General features: G+C 34.3%; 2 protein-coding genes across 6 annotated transcripts in view; one reads left to right on the top strand and one right to left on the bottom strand.

The window, feature by feature from the left end:
- RUNDC3B (RUN domain containing 3B) overlaps positions 1-27380 on the top strand; it is a 247086-nt gene that overhangs the window by 9816 nt on the left and 209890 nt on the right. For all 4 annotated transcript variants that reach the window (XR_013170772.1, XM_077148924.1, XM_077148861.1 and 1 more), the window contains exon 2: positions 21118-21233. Coding sequence is in view for 3 of the 4 variants with exons in the window: in XM_077148924.1 (XP_077005039.1) it covers positions 21118-21233 (116 nt within the window). In the remaining variant the exon portion in view is untranslated. The remainder of the gene's footprint in view (positions 1-21117; positions 21234-27380) is intronic.
- Positions 1-27380, bottom strand: part of ABCB1 (ATP binding cassette subfamily B member 1) — a 261471-nt gene that overhangs the window by 190695 nt on the left and 43396 nt on the right. The gene's annotated exons all lie outside the window — the stretch shown is intronic.

The raw sequence follows: 27380 nt of genomic DNA, 5'->3' as shown, positions 1-27380 counted from the left end.
CTAAAAGATAATGTAGAAAATGTAATAAATAAGTAGTTTTAGACTCAGGGTATAAACATGTAATTTGTGACAAGAACTACATAAAGGTGGGGGGGAATAGAGGGGTGCAGGAATGTAGTTTGTTGTACTATTGAAGTTGGGTTGGTATCAGAGCAAATGAGATTGTTGTAAACTTAGAATGTTATGTTTAAATGCAATAGTAACTACGAAGAAAATATCTGAGGATGTGTAAACTCATAGAGACAGAAATTAGAGTACATATTTCCAGGGTGGGGGGCAAGGAGATTGTGGGGTTTAATGTCTAATGTGTGTAAGGTTCCTGCTTGTGGTAGTGGAAAGGTTTTGGTGATGGAAGAGGTGAGTGTAGTGCAACATCGTGAATGTAATTAATTCCACTGACTGGTAGATTGGGGGGTGGATAATTTGGGATTATCACCCAAATTTCACCAAGTTTGGTGAAAACTTGGAATATTGACCGTAAATTTAATTTACAGTGTGATTTCTTAAACTTGAAAACTGTGCTTAAGTGCTTAAGGTGGTTACATAAGCAAATATCTTTGTTTTTTATATGAGTTTATTACTCGTTTAAGTAGAATGATGTATGCAACCTACTCTCAAATGTTCAGAAAATAGATGGATGCGTAGATGGACAGATGGACACACAGAGATATGGAAAATGTGGTGAAATGTTAAAGTTGGTGGATCCAGGTATCTGGTGAAGGGGGTGTGTTAGAGTTCTCTATATGGGTTTTGTGTTATTTTTACAACTAATTTGTAAGTTTGAAATTATTTCAAAATAGAAAGCTTAATGAAAAACAGTAGTACTGAATCTATAAATCCCTGACGTATATAGAAGATTGACTCACATGCTTCCACAAACATAACGTATATCCCCCCCACACAGGTCTTAAAAAATGTGTTTTATTTTGAAGTTTTTAATTTTATAGATATTATACATCTCTTGTTAGACTTATTCTTGTGTATTGTGACTTTTAAAAATGTCCATTTTCTGCTGACATATGAAAAAATAGATTTTTGAGAGACATTGGTCTCTTATCTTACCAAATTTGTTTATTCTAAAAGACTTGATGTAGATTTGAAAGTTATTTTCAGAGTTTACAGTCATGTCATTTACTTGTTTTATGTTTTTTTTCAGTCATTATGCTTTTTCTTTTTCTTTTTTCTTCTTTTATTGCACTAGCTAGGATTGCTAATATAGTATTGTAGAAAGCATTCAGAATTTCACAATTAGGTACAATATTTGCAGTAGGTTTTTTTAGTTCCCTCTATTCCTTGATTGCTGAGAATTTTTATCATAAGTGATATGGAGTACTGTATTATGAAATGCTTTTTCTGCATCCTTTTTTTCTGTTAGTGATGATTTATACTTCTTGATTTTTGAATGTTAAAGCACTCTAATAAAAGAGCACTTCATCATGATGAATTATCTTTTTAACATAACATTGGATTCAGTGAGTTTCTATTTGAAATTTTTGCCTATTTAAGGGAGAGATTGGTTTGTAATTTTATTTTCTTATAATGTTCTTGTTTTGTTATTAAGATTATCTGGCTCTATAACGCAAATTGGGAAGTGTTCTTTTTTCCTGTACTGCAGAAGATTTGTGTGTGATTGCTATTATGTCTTAAACGTTTGTAAAAATTCACCAGGGGTGCAGTTTGAACCATTAATTTTCATTGGGTTCATTAATTTTCATTCCTTTTTTAACAGATTCAATTTATTTATTAATTCAGAATGATTCAAATGTCCTGTTTATTCTTATTTTTCAAGGAATATACTCATTTCATTTATAATGTCAGATTTATTGTTAAAGCATTTATGGATAGCCCCCCCCCCTCTTTTTTTATTGTTTGAAGAATCTGTAGTGATAGTTGATTTTTCTTTCCTGATACTGGTAATTCCTGTTTGTTCTCTTTTTTCCTGTAAATACTTGTTGAAGAGTGCTTTGAAAACTATTGCTTTTTTATTTCTTTGCTTTGTGTATATGTTATACTATACAATTAAAAAATTAGGAAAAAAAATAAAAGCTTTGCTGGTCTGTTTCCCAGAAGCAGCTTCTGTAGGTGCAAATTAAACTTAGTTTTGCTAAGCTTATTAATTATATTGATCATATCTATCCTTGTTAATTTTTTGTATGCTTATTCTGCTTGATGTTGTGGAAGTAGTGTTAAAGTCTGCCTCCTGGAGTATTGATTTGTCTTTTTCTTTTAGTTCTATCATTTTTTACTGTAAGTATTCTGGTGCTGTATTTTTGGATGCATACAGATTTAGAATCATGAGCTTTTCTTGGTGATTTGATTTTATCGTTATGGAATATCATTCTTTATTCTTATAATGCTGTAGCCTTTAGTCTATTTTGTCGGACACTAATATAGTTATACTAGTTTTCTTTTAGTTAGTGTTCATATTATATATCTTTTTTCATCTTTTATTTTCAAACATTTTGGGTCTTTATATTTAAACTGTGTTTCTTATAGGCAGGATAAAATTGGATTTTTTTCTACCTAGTCTGATAATCTTAGTGTTTGAGTGTTGAGCCCATTTAAGTCTTATCATTATTATATTTGGGTTATAGCTACCATCTTATTGTTTGTTTTATGTTCACTGTTCTCTTTTCTTGCATTCTTTTATATTCATAAAATATTTTTTATTTCATTTATTTCACTATTCCAGTTTTCTCCATAGGAACTTATCAGTCATAAAATCTTTTTCTAATTTCTACGTGATATTCTGTGAACTTCTTTGTAATGCATTTCTTTTTCTTTTCTTCATATATATTTGATTTCTATTCATTTGATAGTATGCTTGATTTATTATTACAGTATTATTCAATTTGATACTTTTACAGTTTTTCCAATAATTTTTCAACCACTTATCTCCTCTCCATCCTGATATTTGCGTTTTAATTCTACATATGTTCTAAATTGTGCAAGAATATTTTATTGTTTATTGTTTAATTATTTATTTATTGCTCAATAATCAGTTAGTGTACATTTTTATTTACCAACATAATTACTCTTTACATTTTCTTTTCCTTCAGTTTTGAAAATTTTTTGGTCATTATTTACTTCTTGCTCTCCGATTATATATATGTTAAACTTTATCGTGCTCTACTTGAATCTCATATTCTTTTCTGTATTTCCATTCTTTGTTCTTTATACTTGTGTATTTTCCATCGACTCCTCTTTCAATTAATTATATTTTCTCCTGTGACCAATTTGATGATTAATCCATCTAATTAGTTTTTAATTTCAGATATTGTGTTTTTTTAGTGCTAGAATTTATATTTGATTCTTTTGGAATAGTTTCTGTAATAAATATTTCCATCTTTTATTCTCTTTTCTTGAGCATTTTAATCATAGTTAAAGTTCTTGTTACTGATTTTTAGTCTTTGGATCATCTGTGCATATCTGTGCTGGTGCTTTCTCTCTCTCTCACTCTCTATTTTGGCCATGTAATCTTTTTTTTTGGAATGACTAAAATATTTTTATTGGGTGACAGATAATATGTACTAACTTTTTTCTTTAGCACTTTTGCTGTTCTTTCAGTACTATTACACTTACCCTTTGTCAGTTATTATATGTCAAAGAGACCACAGTGAAGTTAACAGATGGAATGTGTCATCTAGTTTGGTAATGCTGATTTTCCTTTGCTTCTGTTTTCTTCTTCCAGAAAATAGAGTGGTGGCTAATCATCTTTGTCCAGTTAGGGACTGTGCTGTATTCAGGCTGGTTTTCAGCCCTGGTAAGTTGTAGTACACCGCTAATTTGCCCATGGTCTGCCAGGGTTTTCAGCTTAGATTTAGTATATTCCATGATTCTTTCTCTTCCGTGTTTTGTAACTACTTTGTCTTCTGAAATTTTTTAAATGCTTTGGTGCTTTCGGAGTAGGATTTTAGTCTTTTGTTTCACACAACTCTATGTAAAGGGAAAGCTAGACTGTGTTTGAGTGTTCCCCCAAGTCTCTTATAAAAGCTTTGCTGGTCTGTTTCCTAGAGTATATTAAGCAGATAATCAAAAAGTATTGGCATAGTCCCTTGAGGGATGGGAGAAAGGCTATGGAACTATTAAATCTTTAATCCCCTGATACCGTGTCACACTTTAGGGTCACCCAAATCAATAGGCCATGCCTTGATCATGAGGCTTACTCTTGTGAAGCTTATGTAGGTAGCGGAGAAGCTTAGATTACCTGTGGGTATGCCTAAGAGTTACTTCTGGAGGACTGTTATATAACCTGATATTGAGAAATAAGAATGAAGCTGAACAGTTTGGGGTTAAAGTAATTCAGAACCTAGGGGTAAGGAAGACAGTGTCTTTATCTTAGAACCACACATACTCTTTGAGACCAATGGAAAAAAGGTTTATTTGATTTGAAACTGAAATTTTTTGTAGTGCATAATCTAATTCAACCTATCTGTATAGTTTAGCTCATTTGAACAACTGAAACACAGAGAGCACAGAATGAGAAAGAGGTCCTTTAATCCAGAGATCCTTTAATCCTGTATAGAGTATTGTACTGCCTAGGGTATATTAACCATATAATCTAAAAGTAGTGGCAAAGTCCCCTGAGGAAGGGGAGAAAGACTATGGGACTTTTAAACCTTACTATTAAGGAGTCCCCTAATACTGTGTCAAACTTAAGGGATAACCAAATCAATAGACCATGCCCTTGATCATGAGGCTTACTCTTGTGAAAGCTAATGTAGGTAGCATAGAAACTTAGACTACCTGTAGGCATGCCTCAGAGTTACTTTTGGAGGCCCTCTGTTGTTCACAACTCTGCAAGTGAAATCATTGCCCTCCCCCTTATGGTGGGACATGACATTCCAGGGGTGAAAGTCTCCCTGGCGACATGGGAGAGGACTCCCAGGGATGAATCCAGACCTGGCACCATGGGATCAACAATTCCATCCTGCCCAAAAGGAGGAAAAGAAGTGTAATTAAGAAAGTATTAGTGGCAGAGAAAGTTCAAATAGAGTCAAGAGGCTATGCTGGAGGTTGCTCTTAAGCAAGCTTTAGGTAGACGTTGCTACCCATCATAACCTACCAACCCCCAACCAGGACCATTCCAGCCAATCCTGAAGAACACCTAGGGCAATTTATAAGATTCCACAAGGATTCCAGGCACTAGAGTAACTTTCCAGAAACCTACAACTTCCAGATGGGTCCCTGGTCCAGATAAGTCCTGAAACCTAGCCCAGCCTCTCCAGAACATCGGATATTTCCATCTCCCTACCCCATGTTAGTGACAGACCCTTCCAGTATCAAAAATTTAGATTTGCCAAAGCCTAAACAACCCTAATGAGAGGGATGGAAAGATCAAAGGTGATGGTGGAATTATACGTAGAAGATAGCACTTCACATGAATATGAATGCTGGATCATTAAATCGATCTCTCTTTTAGTCTCCAGTGTCTTAGAGCAGTTAGAAGTAAAAATCTAAAATTGTGGAATTGTAACCCATGTCAAACTCTGAAACATGTTCTACTAATTGTTGTGCTGTGCTTTGAAATTTATTGCTTTTTTGTATGTATGTTATTTTTCATAAAAATAAAGAAGGAAAAAAATCACTTGTGAAGATGAAAATAATTTTTAAGCCTTCTAACCTCCTAAATTCTGAAACAGCTAGAAGGAAAAATCTGAGAGGATGGTATGGTAGCCCATGACAAACTCTGGGCTCTGTCCTGTAATTACTTGTTGAAGAGTGCTTTGAAAACTATTGCTTTTTTATTTCTTTGCTTTGTATATATGTTATACTATACAATAAAGAAATTAGAAAAAAAAAAAAGGCTTTTCTGGTCTCTTTCCCAGAAGTAGCTTCTGTGGGTGCAAAATCCTGCGAGCTCTTAGAACCAGCCTCCCTGGTTAAAAGCGACTGTATAAGTTAGGTTGCCTTTGTGAGCTTCTCCCCTCTGTGATGGGTTAGGTTCTCCAATTCTGATAGTTTCAGAACTCTTCAGCCTTCAAACATGATTTAAATATTTCTTTCAAGTTTTTCTAGTTGTACGCTGACGGACCACTGGTCTACCATTATCTACACAATCCTCCTCATAAATGGAAATCGGTTCCACATTTTTCATCTTCCTGCCCAGTTTTTTAAAATGTAATTTTATTGCGATATATTCACACACCATACAATCCATCCAAAGTATACAGTCAGTGATTCACATTATCACCACATTCTTGTCCATTCATTCTACCCTGTTTTAATTTACGATAGCCAGTATTGCATTTTATGTGCCCTCTTAAGCAATTCCAAGGCTTACTCAAATAAGTTGTGTAAATAGACAAATACAGCACTCATTCTACAGTAATCTTACTATTTTTTTGCCTTTTCTACTAGACTGAATTTCTCTAGTATAGGAAACATAGTTTACTCAACTGTTCAAGCATGTAGTACACAGAAAGCATTATTTATTAACTGAGGTAGTTGTCTCTGACTTGTGAAGAATAATAGCATGGAATTTTTCTGAACTACCATTGAAGGTTGGATTAAACCTTCTTCACTAGGTTGGAACCATCTTCACTAATTTTTCACAAGTCACCCTAGTGCATGATATTAGAACTTTGAACAACTAATAGCTTCATCAGTAGAATCTGCTTTCTTTTGAATGGAGTTTTCCTAATTGAAATTTGGTATGGAAATGGCAACAAAAAAGTTCATCACTTCCAGTATTTGAATAAAAAATAAGTAGAAAGGTGAAGGCTAAATTCACTTAATGTATTTCTGGTGTTTAATCCCCCCCCAAATATTTGAATTTTCTATTTTACAAAAATAACATGTAACAAGGTTAGGTAAAAATTTCAAAATGCATAGGCTTGAAGTATTTTACAAAAGGTAAAAACTGTATAATGAATAACTTTGTTGTTTAAGCTAAGTCAAATGATATTTTGTCCATTTTCATGATGGTTGTCATTCTTAGAGGAGAATAGTATAACAAAACTATGACCCAAATATTCAAACTTAAGATCTTAATGTTTAATTTTTTTAACCTGTATTAGTATTTGCAGTGATAAAAACTAGTTCTTTTGTATTTAAGATATAGCCTCAAAATTCATACTAAAAACCATTACAATATAATAAACAGAAAGCTCCAAGACATGTATGGCTAAGATCTGAAGAAATACATTTATTTAATTTATGTTATGCATGTAGAAAACACTTTCTGTAAGAAAAAAAATTAGATTGAGCCTTTATCACTAATAAAAATTCTAATCAATTTATTTAAATCAGATTTATCTTATAGCTAAAGAAAATATTGCCAGGATTCAAAGCCAAGTAAATGTGGCTTTAAAATTTATGCTTTTCCTCTTATACTATGCTTCTTTGAGTGTCAGCTGGTTCTAATTTGTGTATATATGCATGTGTCCCTGCATGTGTGTGAATGTGTGCATTTGAGCCACAGAATCATATTCTGGTAGCCTTAGTTTTCTTAGCTTTTCTTTTTAAAGCCATTTTTTTGAGATATATTTCACATACCATACAATCTGTCCATAGTGTATATTAGCCATTTGATAGAGAATCCTTGAATTCTAAGGGGGATGTATGATTCAAGTGCGCATTTAAAAAATATTCTTTATTAAAATAACTTTAATTGGAAGTTGTGTCATGTAAGGGGTCAAAAGAGTTCATTTACTTTATATGGTAAGTTTTCTTGGTTTGGTGGCCTATTTTTGATGATTTTTTTTTTTTGAAAATTTTGTCTTTTTCTTCTATTATTTTAAAGTAGTGCTTCTAATGTTATTTTCAAGTAGGATAATCTGCTGTCATCAAGATTAAATACAAGATGTTAATAATACACTATTTCATCTTTAAGGTTCCCAAATTAGCAATTCTTTTGAAAGACATTTTGACAGTATTGATGAGGAAAATATTTTAAAAGAAACTTCTTTCTCTCTTTCTACTCCTAAGTTAACTTTTACATTCAATAAGATTTTTTTAAAAATAAAAAACACTATGATAAGAGGGTGACTCTTGCATTTCACTGTATAAATTTTAGGGAAGATGATGCTTGGGAAGTTTTAAATTGCATAGTATTTGAGAAAGAGAAGGAAAATTGCTAATTCTGAATGACTCGAGAGTGGGGGCCTCTGGTGCAAAATGTAAGAAAGCGAATAAGCTTTCCGGTGAACAGATATATGAGTATTGCACTCATTATTGTTTGTAGTCACTGTTTTACGTCATATTTGGGGTGGATTGTATCTTGTCTCTTGGCAGCCATCTCTTTGCTGATTATTAATGTTGAATAACTACCCATTCCATAGGTAAAGACCACTAGTAGCAATAATATATTGAAAGAAACTTCACAAAATTTTAGTGTGAAATATTGTAAAAAAAATTCTATCTCGCATTATGTTCTATTACAAAATTTCACTGCCTTCAGTATGATCTTGTGAATGACTTATCTTTCTGAATATCTTTCAGTTCTAACATCATAATTTTAGAAGTTTTTATGTACCTTAGCTATCCTCAGATATAATTCTGTGAAAGGAATAGAACATGGTATAGATAAGAAAATCTTTTCTCTAGGAAAGAGAATCTTTTTAAGCAAAGACATTTAAAACAACTTAATTTTAAGACCCTTCTGTATAATTTTATGATTTTTTCTTCTCGTGTAAAAACCTAATTTTCAAGACCCTTTTATATAATTTTATTATTTTTTACTCTTGTGGAACAACTGCTTCTTAGACTTGCTTTGGTATTTTTAGATATTCATCAAATTGTCATTTCACTATTTTAAAATCAGTCCTCTTTAGGAAATAGATGACTAATATTAATCTTATTATCAAGAAATAGTTCAGCATCTGTGTGAAATGTTTTAGATGTATTAAAATTCTTTTTAAAGATTTTATTTTTATAGTGCATCTTAGCTAGGTACTATGCTATGGAGAAAAGATTCTCATTACTCTGACACAGTAGGATTGCCTACATGATTCTAGAGAAGTAAGAGTAAGTAGAATTGGCTAGCTAGAAGTAAAACATGGACTCTAAGGAATTAATTTGCCTTCTGAAATTTTGGTTTGTGTTGGCAGGAGGGGAGCATGATGTAAGTAAAGATTAGAGAGAAACATTCAGGTATTTAGACATTTACTTGTATTTCAGTTAAAAATGGAGGAGTCGTTTGTGTGTGTTTTTGTTTTTCATTTTTTGAATACTTTCCATTTCTCCTGTTGAATAAGAACAGTGTACTATTCTTATTAAAAGTCAATGAGAATCTGAACATTTTTCTCATGTGTTGCTAGTGATATGAGCACATGAAACAAAGTTTTCAAATCCTTCTTTAGTGATTTTTCTTTACTTTTTAAAATTTCTGTTCATTTATTCATGCGTTTATATCTGGTATTTATCTAACTCTAGGTATAAGAGACCATCTTGATCAGTCCTGCTTCCTAGAGTTATTTTTTTCCTATTATAACATATTGGTTTCCTCCCTTGAGCTCCAGCTGCTATTGCAGGTATTGCCATGTAATTGAACATTATTAATCTGTCTCATCCTTTCTTACCAGGCTTACTCCTGTCAACCAGAGAAAACAGAAAATTATTTGAGTGATTGTTTTCTCAATTCTTTCAGAGATATGCAATGATACATACTTAGTACCATTCTAGCTGCATAAGAGAAAAATTACTTCATTACGTTCAAAGAATGCCTTCAGGCGGTGGTTTCACAAGTGTGTTCCTAGACGTAGAACTTTCAGACTCTGCAAAGTCAGGTTATTTTCTTAACGGTTGTAAGAGGTTGTATTTTTTGGTGCCATTTTCTAGTAACTGTGCAATTTAATTTTCTAGAGGTTTCATAATATGTAATAGCACAACAGATTTAATACAGAGAGACATGAAAATCCAACTATCTTCTATTAAATGTAACATTAAAGAGATTTACAAAAATGTAAAACTGTTATTCTTGCTGAAGTTTTGTTTCAGAAAATACAGCTACTTTACATAAAAATATATGATCCTAAATTGTAATAATCTAATTTGTAATTAGTAAATATAGGTGGTCTTTACTTCGCAAGGTCCCAATATGTATGCATTTCAGTTACCATAGGTTAGTTAAATAATGCCGGACCCCCAACAACACGGGTCCGGTTTTAGTTACAACAATGCTTTAACCATGAGTAATAGCATAAAATACAACTTTTGTTGCTAGCTCTTCAGTCCACAAATCACTGTATAAATGACAGATGTACATCATGGATCAGTGACCAATGACATCACTTCTTTCATACTGTCAACGGTTGGTCACTTTGCAACAATATTAAGTTCACGTACAGACAAGTGTGTAGTTCTGTTGATTCTTTGTCTCTTGGTGATAAACACTTGTAATTTACAAAATGGTTAATTAAAAGAGTGAATTGGCTGGTAAAGGTGAAAGTGCAGCAAAGAAACAAAAATTGATAATGCTGAAAGTGAATTTTGACTCAGACGTAAACTCAGACATAGATAGATGACCATGGAAATATTTTCACTGCTGCTGTTTGAGAGAATCTAGCTATGCCACCAGACGGATTTAGTGAAGGGCAATTTTTTGATATAAATGAGGCAAGAAGTTGTAATGAAAGAAATGAAAATGTCCTTGTGTTAGTGATGCTGGCAAAAAATAAAAAATAAAAAGTTAGTCACATTAAGGGAACACTCACATATTTCCCAGCATTGAAACTGCGAAGGATAAAATGTTGGAAGGTGATCCAAACTCAGAAAGGAGTATGACAATTTTCACCATGGCAAAGAAAAGATAATTGCTCTGTATTGTTAAGTTCTATAACAAAAGAAAATTAGCCATGATAAGTGTGCTGGTTAAGTTCGTGTATCAACTTGGCTAAGTTGTGTCCAGTTCTTTTGTCCAGTGAGCACTGGCCTGATTTTTACTGTGAGGCTATTTCATGGATTTCATTAGTCAGTTGACTGCTTCTTTGGCTGATGACATGTAAAATCAGTAAAAGAGATTGCCTTCAGCAATGAGAGAAGTCTCTTATCCAATCAGATGAAGGCCTTAAAGGGAGAACTGATGATTTCAGCAGCCAGAAAAGAATTTGAGCTGGGAAATGTGTTGAAGTGTTCATCAGTTTTTCCAGCTTGCAGCTTGTGCTACAAAATTCAGACTTGCCAACCCTTACAATCATGTAAGATGGGTCCTCCAGTTCCTATAATCTCATGATATTTATGTACATATATCATACACAAACACACATATGTCTGCATATGTATACATATGTATCCTGTCAGCTCTATTTCCCTGCAGAACCTGACTAATAAGTTTTTGTTACTTAGAGTGGTTCTTGAGAAACAGAATCTTAAGAATGAGGTTTCTGAATTGTGTGTAGGATTTGGGGAATTGGTTCTATAATCTGATTAGATTAAAAGTCAGTAATGGCTTGTTGTAGTTACATTCAGTTGTCAGCTTGGCCAGGTGAAGGCACCTAGTTCTATTGCTGTGGACATGAGCCAGTGGTTCGTGAACCTCATCTGTTGCTGATTACATCTACAGTCGGCTAGGAGGTGTGCCTGCTGCAGTGAATGGTGTTTGACTTCATTGACTGGTGCTTAAATGAGAGAGCTCAACATCGCACAGCCCAAGCAGCTCAGCATACCTCATCTCAGGACTCGCAGCTCAGCCCAGGTTTTTGGAGATGCAGAAAGGAATCATCCCGGGGAAGGTTGTTGGAACCCGGAGGCCTGGAGAGAAGGCCAGCAGAGACCATCCTGTGCCTTCCCACGTAAGAAAGAACCTCAGTTGAAAGTTAGGCTGCCTTTCCTCTGAAGAACTGACGAAATTAATCTCCTTTTATTAAAAGCCATTTCCTCTCTGGTATGTTGCATTCCGGCAGCTAGCAAACTAGAACATGGCTCCATTTCCAATGATCAAGATGACACTGATAGTCCATGGTGTGAATTGACAATAGAAATACACAAAATATCACCATTGGATGCTGCTTCTGAAGTGTTTATTTGAATAAGGCTCTGAGTAGCAATTTATTTTGTATGTTAACAGTTTTTTTGGAATTAAAAAATATAATCATGTTGGCTCTTTGTTCTTAAATAGACTGGTTATAGTTGTTTAAAAAAAGGGATGAGCTCAACACTTCAGTTACCAGCGCAACCACAATAAGGGCATGAAATTTTCTCTGTATTCCCTGAAGAAAACTCTTATTTCTTATAGCCACAGACATGAGATTTCTGAAAAGCAGGCCCAGAGTTTCATTGTATAAGAAGGTGAATTACAATGTAAGTTGAATTCCCAGCCTTGCAAGGTATCTGCTGTTAAAGTGAGGTCATTGATGGAGAAGGAATAAGATTCTGAAAATAGGAATGGGGACATGTATCTCGATGATGACCACGGAGGCTTTGAAACTAGATTCTGCTGAGTCTTCCTTGTCAGATAAACCTGTAATTGTCTACCTTGAGAAATCAGCCATCCCACCTCTAGCTGAAGAGATTAAAGTTGCAGTGCCAGATAAATTTGTAATAGCCTCCCCTGAGGAAACAGTCCTCACAACTCTTTCAGAAGAGATTAATCCTATTTCACCAGATGAAACTATAATGAAAGATCTGAGGTAGTTGGTTTTGGAAGACATTGCTAATTTATCTCAGGCCCTGCCCCTTCATCACCCCTCTTTTCTTTTGGACCTGTATAGTTAGGCAGAAGTCCCAGCAGGACCGGAAAGGTGAAGTGAAAAGTGTGGCCCATGAAGAGGTGAATACACTCCAAAAGAACTGCATGATTCTGCCAATTTCTATGCAGAAATCAGGGGAATACATGTGGGAATGGATATTAAGAGTTTGGGTTAATAGTGGTAGAAGTCCAGAGATTCTGGACTCATTGTTGTGGCTGGAGGGGTTAGAAAGTGGGTGATTGATTGAAACATAGAACAAAAGGTGGCCTACATTGCCTGAAGTCAAAATGCCAGAACTACCCTGAGGGGATCCAAAGACTTACAGAGGTAGGAACGTTAGAGTGAATCTATCATGTAAGACCTGCTCATCTGAACCCAGGAATGTCCAGAGGATGTATCTTTCACCAGGACTGTGAGGAATAAATTTGTGAGACAAACACCATCATCTATGAAGAGTCTGTAGTTGCTCTGGTCTGTAGGTCAGATGTTATGGAAACCGTTGCCACTGAACGCTGATCCTTAAACACAATGGGGATAATCAAATACTGGGTTGGCAGAAGCCAAGTGGAAGTACTTAATGCCCATAAAAGTAGTGAGTGTAGCTACGATAATGGACAACAGAGTCAAAGTAGTAATCAGAATAGTCTTATTTGCAGAGATCTATGGCATTGGCTAGTAGGTCATGGGGTACCTAGAAGTAAAATAGATGGGCACTCTGCTAAATTCTTACTTGATCTGTATAAGCAGAAGACTTTTAAATTATTTTAACTTGAATTACAAAATTGAGGAGTCATGGTCTCTCAGTCACTTCTGAGACTTGAAACAGTTTACAGACCCAGACCTCATGAATGAAGGGAAGGGCATTTCCTGTGGGAGGACCGTGGTATACTGCCAAAAATTTGTATTTTGATCTTCCCAGCTTTCTTGTAAAGGACATATAGCCTTTTACCAGGGTAATTGTGCATTGGTGGAAAAAAATGCCCCTTTTGTGGATTATTAGACACTGGCTTGAAATTGACATAAATATCAGGACACCCAAAAATCACTGTGGTCCACCAGTCAGAGTAGGGGCTAATGGAGGTCAAGTGATCAATGGAGTTTTAGCTTAGGTCCATCTCATAGTGGGCCTAGTAGACCCTGAATCCTTCTTTGATTATTTCCCCAGTTCTATTATGCAAAATTGGGATAGACATAACCAAAGAAAGAATCCCTACATTGTGAAAGGAGGGATATTATGGTCAGAAAGGCCAAATAGAACTACTTCTACCTAGCAAAATAGGAACGACTACCAGGTTCCTGGAGGGATTTTAAAGATTATTGCCACCATGAAGGAATTGAAGAATGCAGGGGCGATTATTCCCACCATATTCCCATTCAACTTGCGTTTTTGGCCTGTGCAGAAAACAGATGGAACTTGGAAGATGACTGGATTATTGTAAGCTTAACCAGGCAGTGACTCCAATTGCAATTACTGTTTCAGATGTGGTATCAGTGCTTAAACAAATTGACACATCCTCTGGTACCTGGTTATGTAGCTGTTGACCTGAGAAATGCTTTTTCTAGGTACTTCTTAGTAAAGACCATGAGAAACAATTTGATTTCAACTGGTAAGGCCAGTAATACACTTTCACTGTCCTACCTCGGGAGTATATCTCCTCTCCACCCCATGTCATAATCTAGTGCACAGGGACCTTGATCACCTCTCCCTTCCACAAGACATCATGCTGGTCCATTATATTGATGATAACATGTTGATTGAATCTAGAGAGCAAGAAGTAATAACTACTCTAGAGTTATTGATAAGGCATTTGCATGGTAGAGGGTGGGAGAAAAATCCAACAAAATATCAGGGGCCTTCCCCCTCAGTGAAATTTCTAGGTGTCCAGTGGTATGGGGCATGTTGAGATACCCCTTCCTAGGTAAAGAGTAAGCTGTTGTATCTGGCCCCTCCAATAACGAAACAGAGATGCAATGCTTAGTTGGTTCCTTCAGATTTTGGAGACAATGTATTTCTCATTTGGGTATGCTTCTGCAAAAACCACCATCCACAGACTTAAAGAATGCTTTAGCCACTGCCATGGTATTCCACACAGCACTGCTTCTAATCAAGGAACCTATTTCAAAGCAACTGATGTGTGGAATGACATATGCTCATGGAATTCACTGGTCTCACCGTAATCTCCATCATCTTGATGCAGCTGGATTGATTGGATAGTGAAATGGCCTTTTGAAGATTCAATTAAAATGGCAAGTAGGTGGTAATATCTGTAGGGCTGTGGCAGTTTCTTTCAGGAAACTGAATATGTTCTAAATCAGCATCCACTCTGTGGTGTTCTTTCCTATAGCCAGTAATCATGGTCCAGGAATGAGAGGGTGGAAATGGGAAGTATACTACTCACTATTACCCTAGTTATCCATTGGAAAAAATTTTGCTTCCTGTTCCCACTACCGTTAGCTCTACTAGTCTACCACTCTTAGTCCCAAAAGGAAGAGTGCTTCCACCAAGAGAAACAACATTGATTACATTGAACTGGAAGTTAAGATTGCCACCTGGCCATTTCAGGCACTTTATGCTTTTATGCCTTTGAATTAACAGGCAAAGGAGGGTATTACTGTACTGGCTGGGGTAATAGATCCTGATTATCAAGGGAAAATACTACACAATGGATGTAAAGAAGAGTTTGGCTGGAGTAAAGGAGATTCCTTAGGGCATCTCTTAGTATGACCATATCTTGTGCTTAAAGTCAATAGAAACTGAACCCAGCCCAGCCAGATCTTATGGTCCAGACCCTTCAGGAATGAAAGTTTGGGTCATTCCACCAGGCAAAGAGCTAAGATCAGCTCTGGTGCTTGCTGAGGGTAAAGGGAACGTGGAATGAGTAGTGGAAGAAGGTAGTTATAAATATGAGCTTCATCCACTTGGCAGGTTGCAGAAACAAGGACTGTGATGGTTATGTTTATCTTCCTTGTTTTATTTTGAATATATTTGTGTGTGTGTGTTTACATCTATATCATACATACATGAAACAAATATCTTTATTTTGTTCCCTATCTTATCCCTTTATCATTATAACATAAGCTGTATTAACTTTATGCTGTTAAGTTTAAGGTATAAGATACAAAGTTTAGGAGTGAACATTACCCAAGGACTTCCCTCTTCTGGGGAAAGTGTGTGTTTCTGGTTGTATTCAACACAGTTGAATTATGTTAGGCAAAAGTATGGCTATTATTGTTTTTATTTAGTGATTAGTATGGCTTAAGGAGGTGTATTGGGTGCCTCGTCACCAAGGGGTGGCCTGTGATGGTTAAGTTCATGTGTCACTTTGGCTAGATTATGGTATCTACTTGTTAGGCAAGCACTGTCTTCATTGTTTCTGTGAGGATATTGAATAGATAGTCAAAGGGTTTAAATGCTCTGTAATTTGACTGCATATATGACTGTTGACATCTACACTTATCAAGGAGATGGCCTTCAACAATGAGAGAAGTCTCGTCCAATCAGTTGAAGGCCTTAAAGGAGAACTGATGGTTTTGGTAGTCACGAAGAAGTTTTATCTCTATTTCAGCCAGCCAGCATCTTCTGGCAAGTTCTTTGAAACCTTTATTAGAATCCTCAGCATGTAGCCTACTCTATAGCATTTGGACTTGCCAATACCCTTGGTTGTATGAGCCAATTTCCTAGGAGTCTGAATTTACTTACCTACATACATATAAATATGTGTACACACACACATACATATATATGTTTGGTTCTCTTTCCCTGGAAAACCCTAGTAATGTAAGGTTTTTACAAAGACGTGAAACCCTTTAAGTCTCAATGTTTCTAGCACTTTAAATTACAGTATACTAAATGAATAATAGTTTCACCATTTTTCTTTTTCTTATATACTATAACTGACAGTAAGAGAGTATTTTTGATTCTTTTTTCAAAAAATTTTACAAGACAATTGTAAATTTTTCCCATTGATTATTAAGATTATATTGCATGATTTCAGCTTGATCAGTCATTTTTATTGTCCTGCACTCCCATTCAAAGCAAGGACTTCTGAATTCTACAAATTTCTCGGTTTAATTTCTTCATATGGTAAACAATTTTATTGTAACAATATATGTTTGTATAATAAAATTATCTCATTTTAACCATTTTGGAGTTTCCCCTAACAGAAACTTTACACCTATCAAACAAAAACTATCCATTCTCCCTATCCCTGCCCCCTTGTAGCCTCTAATCTACTTTCCGTCTCTATGAATTTGCTCATATTTCATATAAATGGAACCATACAATATTTGTTCTCCTGTTTGTTCCTTATTTCAACCAACATAATTATTTCAAACTTCACCATATTTTACCGTGTATGAGAACTTCATTCCTTTTTATGGCTCAATACTGATCTATTCTAAATATATGCCACACTTTGCTTATCCATTTATCTGTTGATGGACAGTTGGGTTTCCATTTTGTGGTTATTGTGAATAATGCTGTTATGAACATTGGTGTAAAGTATCTGTTTGAGTCCCTGTTTTAAATTATTTGGGGGGTATATACCCAAAGGTAGAGTTGCAAGATTATGGTAATTCTATGTTTAACTTTCTGAGGAACTGCCAAGCTGTTTTCTCCAGAGGCTGTACCATTTTACATTCCCAGTAGCAGTGAACAGGAATTCCATTTTCTCCACATCCTTACCAGTGCTTTTTATTTTCCATTTTTTAAATAGTAGCCATCCTTGTGGATATAAAACGGTAGGTAGCTCATGGTGGTTTTGATTTGCATTCATCTGCTGACTGTAATGGTATTGACCATCTTTACATGTGCTTATTGGCTGTTTGCATGTAGTCTTTACAGAAATACGTGAAAGTCTTTACCGGCCTTTTGCCCATTTAAAAATTGAGTTGGCTGATACTAGAGAAAAAAAGCAAACAAGCAGAGTAACAAGTGCTGTAGAGGATGTGGAGAAATAGTAACACTTTTTCATTCTGATGATGATGTAAAATGGTGCAGCCACTCTGGAAGACACAATCTGGTGGTTCCTCGGAAAGCTAAGTATAGAACTACCATATTACCTAGCAATCCCACTATGAGATATATACTCAAAATAATTGAAAGCAGGGAGTCAAACAGATATTTGCACACCAGTGTTGATAGCAGCATTATTCACAGATGCCAAAGGATGAAAATGACCCAGTGTCCATCAACTGATGAATGGATAAATAAAATGTGGTATATACCCACAATGGAATTATTATTCAGCTTTGAAAAGGAATGAAGTCTTGAGACATACGACAACATTAATGAACCTTGAAGACATCATATTGAGTGAAATAAGACAGACACAAAAGGACAAATATTTTATGATATCAATGATTTAAAACAATTAGAATAAGCAAGCTCATAGAGTCAGAATATAGAATATAGGTTACTAAGGGATAGGGAATAATAATTTAGACTTAAAATGTGCAGGGTTCCTGTTTAGAATGATGGAAATGTTTTGGTAATGCATAGTTATGATGGTAACACATCATTGTCAATGTAATTAACAGCATTGAAATATATATCTGAATATGATTAAAAGGGGAAATGTTAGATTGTATATATGGTAACAGAATAAACATTTTTTTAAAAATCCATGGAACTGCACTACACAGTGAACCCTAAGTAAACCATAGACTATAATTAACAGTACAGTTATTGAAGTATACTGTCATTAGTTGTAACGAATGTTCCACACCAGGGCAAGGTAATACTAATAGGGTGGTGAATTTAGACTTAAAATGTACAGGGTTTCTGTTTAGAATGATGGAAATGTTTTGGTAATGCATAGTTATGATGGTAATACATCATTGTCAATGTAATTAACAGCATTGAAATATATATCTGAATATGATTAAAAGGGGAAATGTTAGATTGTATATATGGTAACAGAATAAACATTTTTTTAAAAAATCCGTGAAACTGCACTACACAGTGAACCCTAAGTAAACCATGGACTATAATTAACAGTACAGTTATTGAAGTATACTGTCATCAGTTGTAACGAATGTTCCACACGAGGGCAAGGTATTACTAATAGGGTGGTGTCTGGCAAGCCTGTATTTTATACATGATTAATCTGTAAATGCACAACTTATCTAATAAAGAAAAAACTAAAAAATTGTTTTAAAAAATTGAGTTGTTTCTCTTTGTTGTTGAGTTGTTGCAGTTCTTTATATATTCTGTATATTAAATTCTTATCAAATATATGTTTTGCAACCATTTCCCCCTATTCTGTAGATTGTCTTTTCATTTTCTTGATAATATCCTGTGGTGCACAAAAGTTTTTAATGTTAATGAAGTCTACTTTATTTTTTTTCCTTGTTGTTGATGCTTTTGTGTTATATCTAAGAAATCATTGCCAGATCCAATGCCATATATGTTTTCCCCCTGTTTTCTTCTAAGAGATTCCTGGTTTTACATCTTACATTTAGGTCATCAATCCATTGTGAATTAATTTTTATATGTATGATAGCGTGAGGTTTTGGGCCAACTTTATTCTTTTGCAAGTGGATATCCAGTGTTTCCAATATAATTTGTTGAAGATAATATTCTTTCCTCATTTAAGGTGCTTGGCACCATTATTGAAAATCAGTTGGCCATAGATGTTTGGGTTAATATCTGGACTCTTATTTACTCCATTGATTTGTATGTCTATCCTTGTGCCATTAGCACACTTTTTTTTTCTTTTTTTAAGCCATTTTATTTGCACATCATACAATCCAACTTTCACACATCATATGATCCACCAGTGGCACATTATTTTGATGAATGTGGCACTAAGTTTTGAAAAATTGAGATAGATGTGTAATTCTGTTCTTTTTCAAGATGTTTTGAATATTTGTGGCCCCTTGTTGATTCTGTATGAATTTGAGGACTGGCTTCTCTGTTTCTGCAGAAAAAACTGCGGGCATTTTTTTAAAATGTTTTTTTTTAATTGTAAAATATAACATATATACAAAGAAAGAAAGAAAAAAAGCAGTAATTTTTTAAAGAACACTTCAACAACTGGTTAAAGAACAGATCCCAGAGTTTATCATGGGCGACCATTCCACCATCTCAGATTTTTCCTTTAGCTGCTCCAAAATACTTGAGACTAGAAGAAATCCTGATACAGTGATTCAGGCTGCTGGCATTTTTATAAGGACTGCATTGAATCCGTGGATCACTTTGGGTAGTATTGACATATTAAGAATATCGAATATGATAAATATTAAAATATTAATAGATATAACACATAAGCAAAATTTTTAATCTTTCCTTTTATTCTTATCTCCTGTATTTTCTGTTCTGATTGAATATCATAACCATCAAGCTTAAAACCTAATAGTCTCTACTTCTTCTCCCTTATGCCGTTTATTTCAAATTGTGTTACAGGTCTCTGGTTATCCATTTCACTTCATTCGTTACTGATATTATCTTTGTTTGGCTCTTACTATCTTGTATTCTTTATAAGGTGTGACTGTAAAGGGATAGCACATAGGGGGTGTTTGGGATGACAGAATTGTTCTATATCCTGATTTTGAGGATGGTTACATGATTCTATACTTGTGTTAAAAATCATAATTTTTGTTTGTCTTCCTATGATACTGGCATTTAAATGTTTCTTTGCCTTTCTTTCAAAATAGAGCTTACAAATAAATCAGCAAGTGTCTATTGAATATTGTGCTCAAGGTACATTGTCAAGTACATTGTCTGAGGTACTGAGAAAAATAACAGACAGACGGAAGACATGTTTCTGCCCTGGAGCAATTTATATTTTAATGAGACTGAGGTGACAACACCAAGAATAATAGTAAGATAAATTATAATTGTCTCTTAAGAGAGATGGAACAAAATGATAATTTGTGCTACGAAATATGCTCAAGAAGAAAGTAGTTCTCCTTAGAGCTGTAGGATAATTCTTCAGTAAAGAAATGGCATTTGAACTGAATCTTACAAAATGTATTAAGTTTTTGGAAATCAGGAGTAGGGACAAAGAACATATATATATGTGATACTAACATATAGCACACTTTACAGATTTGCAAGTTTTCCTATATATAGTTCATTAAAGCTTATATCTGCACTTCATGAATGCTCGGATCTTATTTTATTCTGTTTTGTGCTCAAAAATTCTTAAGACATTTGGGTTTGAAGTTCACTTTTCTTACAAGTAGTGTTATAACTTTTGAATATTTTGGAGTTAATTTAGGTCATACTTCGATTTTTATTTTTAGTGACTATGAGGACAGGGAGCTATTCGTAAGTTTTAATTTGGTGAATAGATGCTAAAAGCTGGTTAATTCTGTGAAAAAGTTTAGTTGAATTCTCTATTTACATAGTGAAGTTGAAGAACTCTCATTTTATTCTAAAAAATATTTCTCTAATACTCCACAATATTGCTTTTCTCCCATTTTACTTACTTCGATGAATGAATAAATCCTTTCTGAAAGCAACAATAATTTCTTTTGTCTATAGATTTTCTGTGAAGACCCTGATTGATCGGTCCTGCTTTGAGACAATTGATGATTCTTCTCCTGAATTTAACAATTTTGCAGCTATTTTGGAACAGATTCTAAGTCATCGGCTAAAAGGTAACAGCATTAATGTTTTATTTATTCTCCCAACAAATCTTTTTGTCATAAGCTTAGAATTTTAGAAAGCACACAGTCTGGTGTGATGTAGAAAGGAGCCATGTAGCATCTTTAATCCAGTGTGAATGAAAAATATTGAGTGTATTAATTGCAGCATAAGAGGAGCAGAGTCACTTTGAATAAGCAATTAGTACGAGCTTAAATTGAATGGTAGCCCATTCCACAAAGGTCACTAGATGGTATTTTAGTCAGTTTACAAATAAGCATTCCAGGCATTGTTTGTTGGGTTAGCCTCTACTTCCTAAACTCAAATCTTTGAAAATGTATTTTCAGTAAGTAGGTTAAAAAGGAGTATATAAGTAGGTACTGACTTTGGTTTCCGTAAAATAAATCAGTTAGTATATTATGCCTGAAATATATGTCTTTTAAAATGAGGCATTTAAAGTAGAAGATGGGAACTGTGTTCCCTCTGAAGTTAACTTTTTAAAATTAATTATATATATATATCTGTAAAATGTTGTTGATAAAAATATTATGTAGTATGCATTTTAGTGACAAAAACTTAAATCACATTAATTCCATTATCTAGTCTTCTTAAAGAAAACTTGATCATGAGATGTTTTCACTTATAATGGTATGGTTTCTAAGCAGTAATCTGTTTTGGTAATACAACTTTTAAGAATCACATTCAGGCTGAAGGTTAGTTCCATTCTGTACTTTTAGATGCCGAAAGCATCCAAGTTCTTCTACTCTAAATATTTATAATTAGTTGAGCACTTCTGTGGGCCTATAGCAAAAGATTGAATTTAATTACATGAAAGAAAAATCTGAATTCAGTCAGCTCTTTGCAATTTAAAATAACATTCATAAAGTCACTGACTGCTTTTTAAAAATAAATTTCATTTAAAAAGAGTTATGGAACAATGCAAATTATTTTTATTTTCTTATTTTGCTGTTCTATATTTTCTAAATTTTCTGCAATTAATATATTAATTTTTTATAAGAAAATAAGTTATTGTAAAAGCAAGGGATATGGGGTGGGCCAAAGGGATTCAGCAGGCAGAGTTCTCACCTGCCATGCTGGAGACCCAGGTTCGATTTCTGGTGCCTGGCCAGTCAAAAAATAATAATAAGCAAAGGATTTGGGAGTATTTTTAGATATTTTCAGGATTACTATATTGTGTGGTGATCATATGTTTTAATTTTATAAATAATACCTGACTGAAAAACACAAGGAAAGTTAAAATCCTGTCTTGACAAAGTACAAGCTATTCTAAAACAGGTTAAGTGGAGAGCTGAGACAGTTGTCTACATAATTCATTATAAAAGCAACATTATGGGAGCAAAGGAGCCTTTTAAAATCACACACGTTAGTCTTTGCAGTAATTCCTCAATAAGGTAATAGTAATAGGTAGTACTTTTCTAGAATACAGCTGAGGATTAGGTAGTACTTTTCTAGAATATAGCTGAGAATTAGGAATTAATTGTAGAATATTAGAGTTAAAAGAGATCTCAGTTCAGTAATTTCTGAACTTTATTTTTATGCATGATCCTTCTCTCTGCCATACCCCCACATCCCATAGTAAAAGCCAGAAGCTTTTTATAATAAAAGCAGAAGCTGAGTATAGAAGTCTAATGTCTCTGTTGAAAGCAGGGTAGGGAAGGTCAGGCATTTTGCCTGCTCAGCAGTACTCACCCCTCACCCTGCACCTCCACAGCACTGCTACAGGTAGCGTCAAGGATCACAGATGTGAAATCACTATGCTATTCTAGTCTCCCTCCTACTGAAACAATCAGCTCAACAGTGTATCTGCTACCATGTCTTTGTCTTATCTGAGAACTTAGGATAGTACAAAGTGGTGCATGTCCCATTTTTGTACAGTTCATATTGTTAGGAAATTCTGTATAGGAAGTCAACTGAGCATACTATGCTTTGACCCTATTTTGCTACTTTTTTCCCAAATGTAAGCCTAATAAATGTTAGAAGTTTACTATTATATATCCCTTTCTCCTCAGTTCCCCTTTTTCTCTTTCCAAGATAAGGTATCCCTAGTTTCTTCAATCTTCTGGAACCACCACAGGTTTAATTATTCTTTTGATTTACCTCTGGTGTATTTATGCTGCTCCTAAAATCTGGTTCTCATAACTGAATAAAGTGCTTCAGATAGAATGAACTCTGTATTATTCATAACATGATTACATTGATTTTTTTTATTCGCACATCACACTTTTGGTTCATATTGAAACTTGAGGCCAATTAAAATCCCAAGCCTTTTTTCAAATTGTACTATTTCTTGTATTATGTTTAAGTTCTCTAAACCAGTTGTCCATGCTGAAATTTGGTATGGATAAATGCAGTATTATTTTTTGTGTCATCCTCTTAAGGGGTGGATGAGGTCAATATAAAAAATGTAATTTGGAGGACTTCTGCTAGAACATGAAACAGATGTACTTTTTCCTATTTCCCCTGTTAAATATAACTAAAAACCCTTGACATTATAGATGAAACAAGTATAAAAGAGTGGACTAGAGAGAGAAGGCAAGATGGCTAGGGATCATGGGACCGTAGGAACAACCGTGATGACTTCCTTGGTTGCAGAGTGGGTGATAGATACATAGGAATTCTAAAACACCGAGTGCAGAAAAAAATTCCCTAGAAGGAACTCTTCTCTCTAACAAAAGGACTAGGAAAGATACAGCCTAGCAAGATGGAAAACTTTTTAGGCAGAAACCACTCTACACTAGCCAAACTCCACTGAAAAAAAAACTGTGGCACTACCTTCACCCATTCTAGAAAAGGCTAAATGATAACCCTAGATTCCCACCCCTGTTATGGCTATAAGGAGATATCTTAACACTACCATCGGAGTGGTGTAGAGAAGTCCACGTAGTTTTGAGCCCCCTTCCTTCCCCTCTACCTCCTCTTGATGTCAGTGGAGACCACATGGACATCCTGGACTTCATTCATCACCAGGCAGTAATGACATACCCCTTCCCCGCTCCATTGCCATGATATCAGAGGTCGGGTGGAGAGTCAGGTCTTTCACCATCACCCGGTGATATGTAAGCCACCCCCAACAGGACTGAAGCCATATGGGAAGCCAGAGCTCCCACCCCTGCCCAGCAGTAAACTAGGACTTCCTACTTGGGTATCAGTGGAGACTTGGATTTCTCTATCTACCTGGCAGTACCAAAACAGCAACTCCCCTTTCCCTGCCAGAGTGATGTCACAGAAAGGAAGTTAAAATGGACAGTTTAAATAAGATCCAGAGTCTCATAATACCTAAAATGTCCATGTTTCGATTGAAAATCATTGTCATACCAGGAACCAGGAAGATCTCAAATCGAATGACAAAAAACAATGAATAGATGCCAACATTGAAATGACAGAGATGTTAAAATTACAAAGATGATAATACAGTTATTATAAAAATTCTTCAATAAACAATTACAAACATGCTGAAACAGATGGAAAAAAAAGAAAGAAATAGTAGAGAGAAAAACCAAATGGAGATTTTAAAAAGAAAAATATGTTAACCAACATAAAAAGCTCAGTGAATGGGCCAACAGGAAAATGGTAGGAACAGAAAAAAGGATCAGTGAACCTGAATTCAGAACAACAGAAAGTACACCTTCTAAGGGACAGCGAGAAAGTAGAGTTGAAAAAAACCAACAGAGCCTCAGGGACTTAGGGACTTATAAGATATAACAGTCATATCATCAAAGTCCTGGAAGGAGAGGAGAAAGAAGGTAGGACTGAAAAAATACTTGAAGAAATAATGGCTGAAAATTTCCCAAGTTTGGCAAGAGACAAAACACACAGATTCAAGAAACTAAACACACCTTAAGGATAAACCCAAAGAAATTCGCACCAAGATACATCATAATTAAAACTTGAGAAATAAAGACAAAGAGAAAATGTTTGTTGAAAGCAGCCAGTGAAAAATGGCACCCTATCTATAGAGGCAAAACAATTTGAATGACAGTAGATTTCTAATCATAAGCACAGAGGCCAGAAGGAAGTAGCACATTTTTGAAGTACTGCAAAAAAAGAGCTGTCATTCTCAAATCCTATGTCCAACAAAATTACCTTTCTGTCTTGAAGGGGAAATCAGTACATTCTCAAATGAAGGAAAACTGAGAGAATTTGTTTCCAGCAGACCTACCCTAAAAAAACCAGAAACAGCTAGATGTAGTTCTCATTGCAAAAAAGAAACAATAAAGGAAGGAACATTGGAACATCGGAAAGGAAGGACACAGTAAGCAAAAATATGGATAAATACAGTAGACTTTCCAATTTATTTTTTTGTTTTCTGTTCCTTCTCTTTCAGGCTTCTCTTTTTCCTGCCTTTCTGTGGGTTACTTGAACATTTAAAAAAATATTTTATTTTTATTTATCTGCAGTATATTTGAATATCTCTTGTATAGAATTTTTAGTGGTTTTTCTAGATATTGCATTATATATATTTATGTTTTATATATTTATATATGTTCTAGATATTACATTATATATATTTTATATATAATATAAATATAAGCTATATTATATATATATATATATATATATAGCTTTTCATGGCCTACTGGTATCATATTTTAACAGTTTGAGTAAAATTTAGAACCTTACTTCCCTTTATGGCTTTTACTCTGCCCCTTTTATAATTGTTTTAAATTTCCTCTGTGTATATTTAGAACTGTATCAGCTGTACCAGAGAGTAATTTTGGCTTCAAGCATCAAATATAATTTGGAAAACTCAGGAGGAGAGGGAAAGCTGATCATTCCAGGTTGCTCATTTTTTCACCACATAGTTCAGATATGAGGTAAAAAGAAAACCCGGGCAACTCATTGCTTTATCATTCCTTGGATTCTGAAGTCCCTAGACAGGCTACCTTTTTCTCTTTACCTTCAAAATCTTGTTATATATATATATATTCATTCATTCATTCCTTCATCTGTATATGTATATGCTTAAGCTAAATGTAACTTGAGTTTCAAGTATTGTTTTAACATACATTGTCAGATTTTGGGTTTTGTTTGCTGACGTTTTGGAGTTTTAGTTCTGTGTTTATAAGTGAATTTTTTTCTGTGATTTTTGTGTTTTGTACTTGTTTTGTTTAGTGGGGGAGGGTTGTTATCAATTTTAGTAGCTTTATAAAATGAATTGGAGATATTTTATCTTTTTTATTCTTTGGGAGAATTATATATAAACTTTGAATCTAATATTAGGTAGAAGTTGCCAGAAAAACTCTCTGAACCAAGTTGTGTGTATGTGTGTGTTTCAGCTTCTAACCTACTTTCTGTTTTCTTTAATGAGTATAGACCTGTCTAGATTTTTCTTTCTTGAGTTAGTTATATTTTTGTAAGATATTGTCAATTCCTTTTGTTCTCTTTCCTATGTTCTGTATTATAGAATAGAATCTTTTCTATACTTGTAATTGGTGATTTTATCTCTTCTATGTTCTCTTAATAGTTTACTCTCTGTTATATTTAGTTAGTTGTAATTTTTGTTTTTAATATGATACGCTTAAAACAAATAAATTCAACTGAATAGCTTTGAAAAGTTAAGGCCCCCTAAAGGGTTCAAACCTTAAGGCACCCATTAGTATCTTTATGACATTGTTAAAAGCAACTCACTTCCATTATCAATTGCTGGTACCCCTCTTCTCCAAAGGTATGGCATATCTAATTCAGGGTGCTGTTAAAAAATAAAACGGTCACTCCATAAATGATGACCTGGTATGATTTTCCACAAAAATACCAGCCAGTTGGTCCTCTTTTGTATTCTTAATTTTGATAATTAGCTCCCTTTATCTTCTCTCTTAAACAGTATTTTATTAGTCTTTTAGGTATCTAATTTAGGGCTTTTTTGATCATTTTAAATTTATATATGCTTATGGCATTATGATTTCTTCCATTGTGTTTTCTTTGATTGTGTTCTGTTTATGTTGGACACTTAGCAAATTAATTTTCAATCTTATTTTCAAGTACTGCTTTGGTACATTTACAAGTTTGGATAGGTAGTGTTTTCATTAGTAATTCATTGCTAAGTAACTTCTACTTTGTGTTATGATTCTTATTTGATATAAATGCTATTTAGAAGTTTATTTTTAATGTTTAACAAAAGAAGAGCTTATTAAAAGTTATAC

Source organism: Tamandua tetradactyla, chromosome 1, assembly GCF_023851605.1.
Source record: "Tamandua tetradactyla isolate mTamTet1 chromosome 1, mTamTet1.pri, whole genome shotgun sequence".
Lineage (NCBI taxonomy): Eukaryota > Metazoa > Chordata > Mammalia > Pilosa > Myrmecophagidae > Tamandua > Tamandua tetradactyla.
Note: the sequence above shows the minus strand (reverse complement) of the source record. Positions and strands in the feature narration are given on the sequence as shown.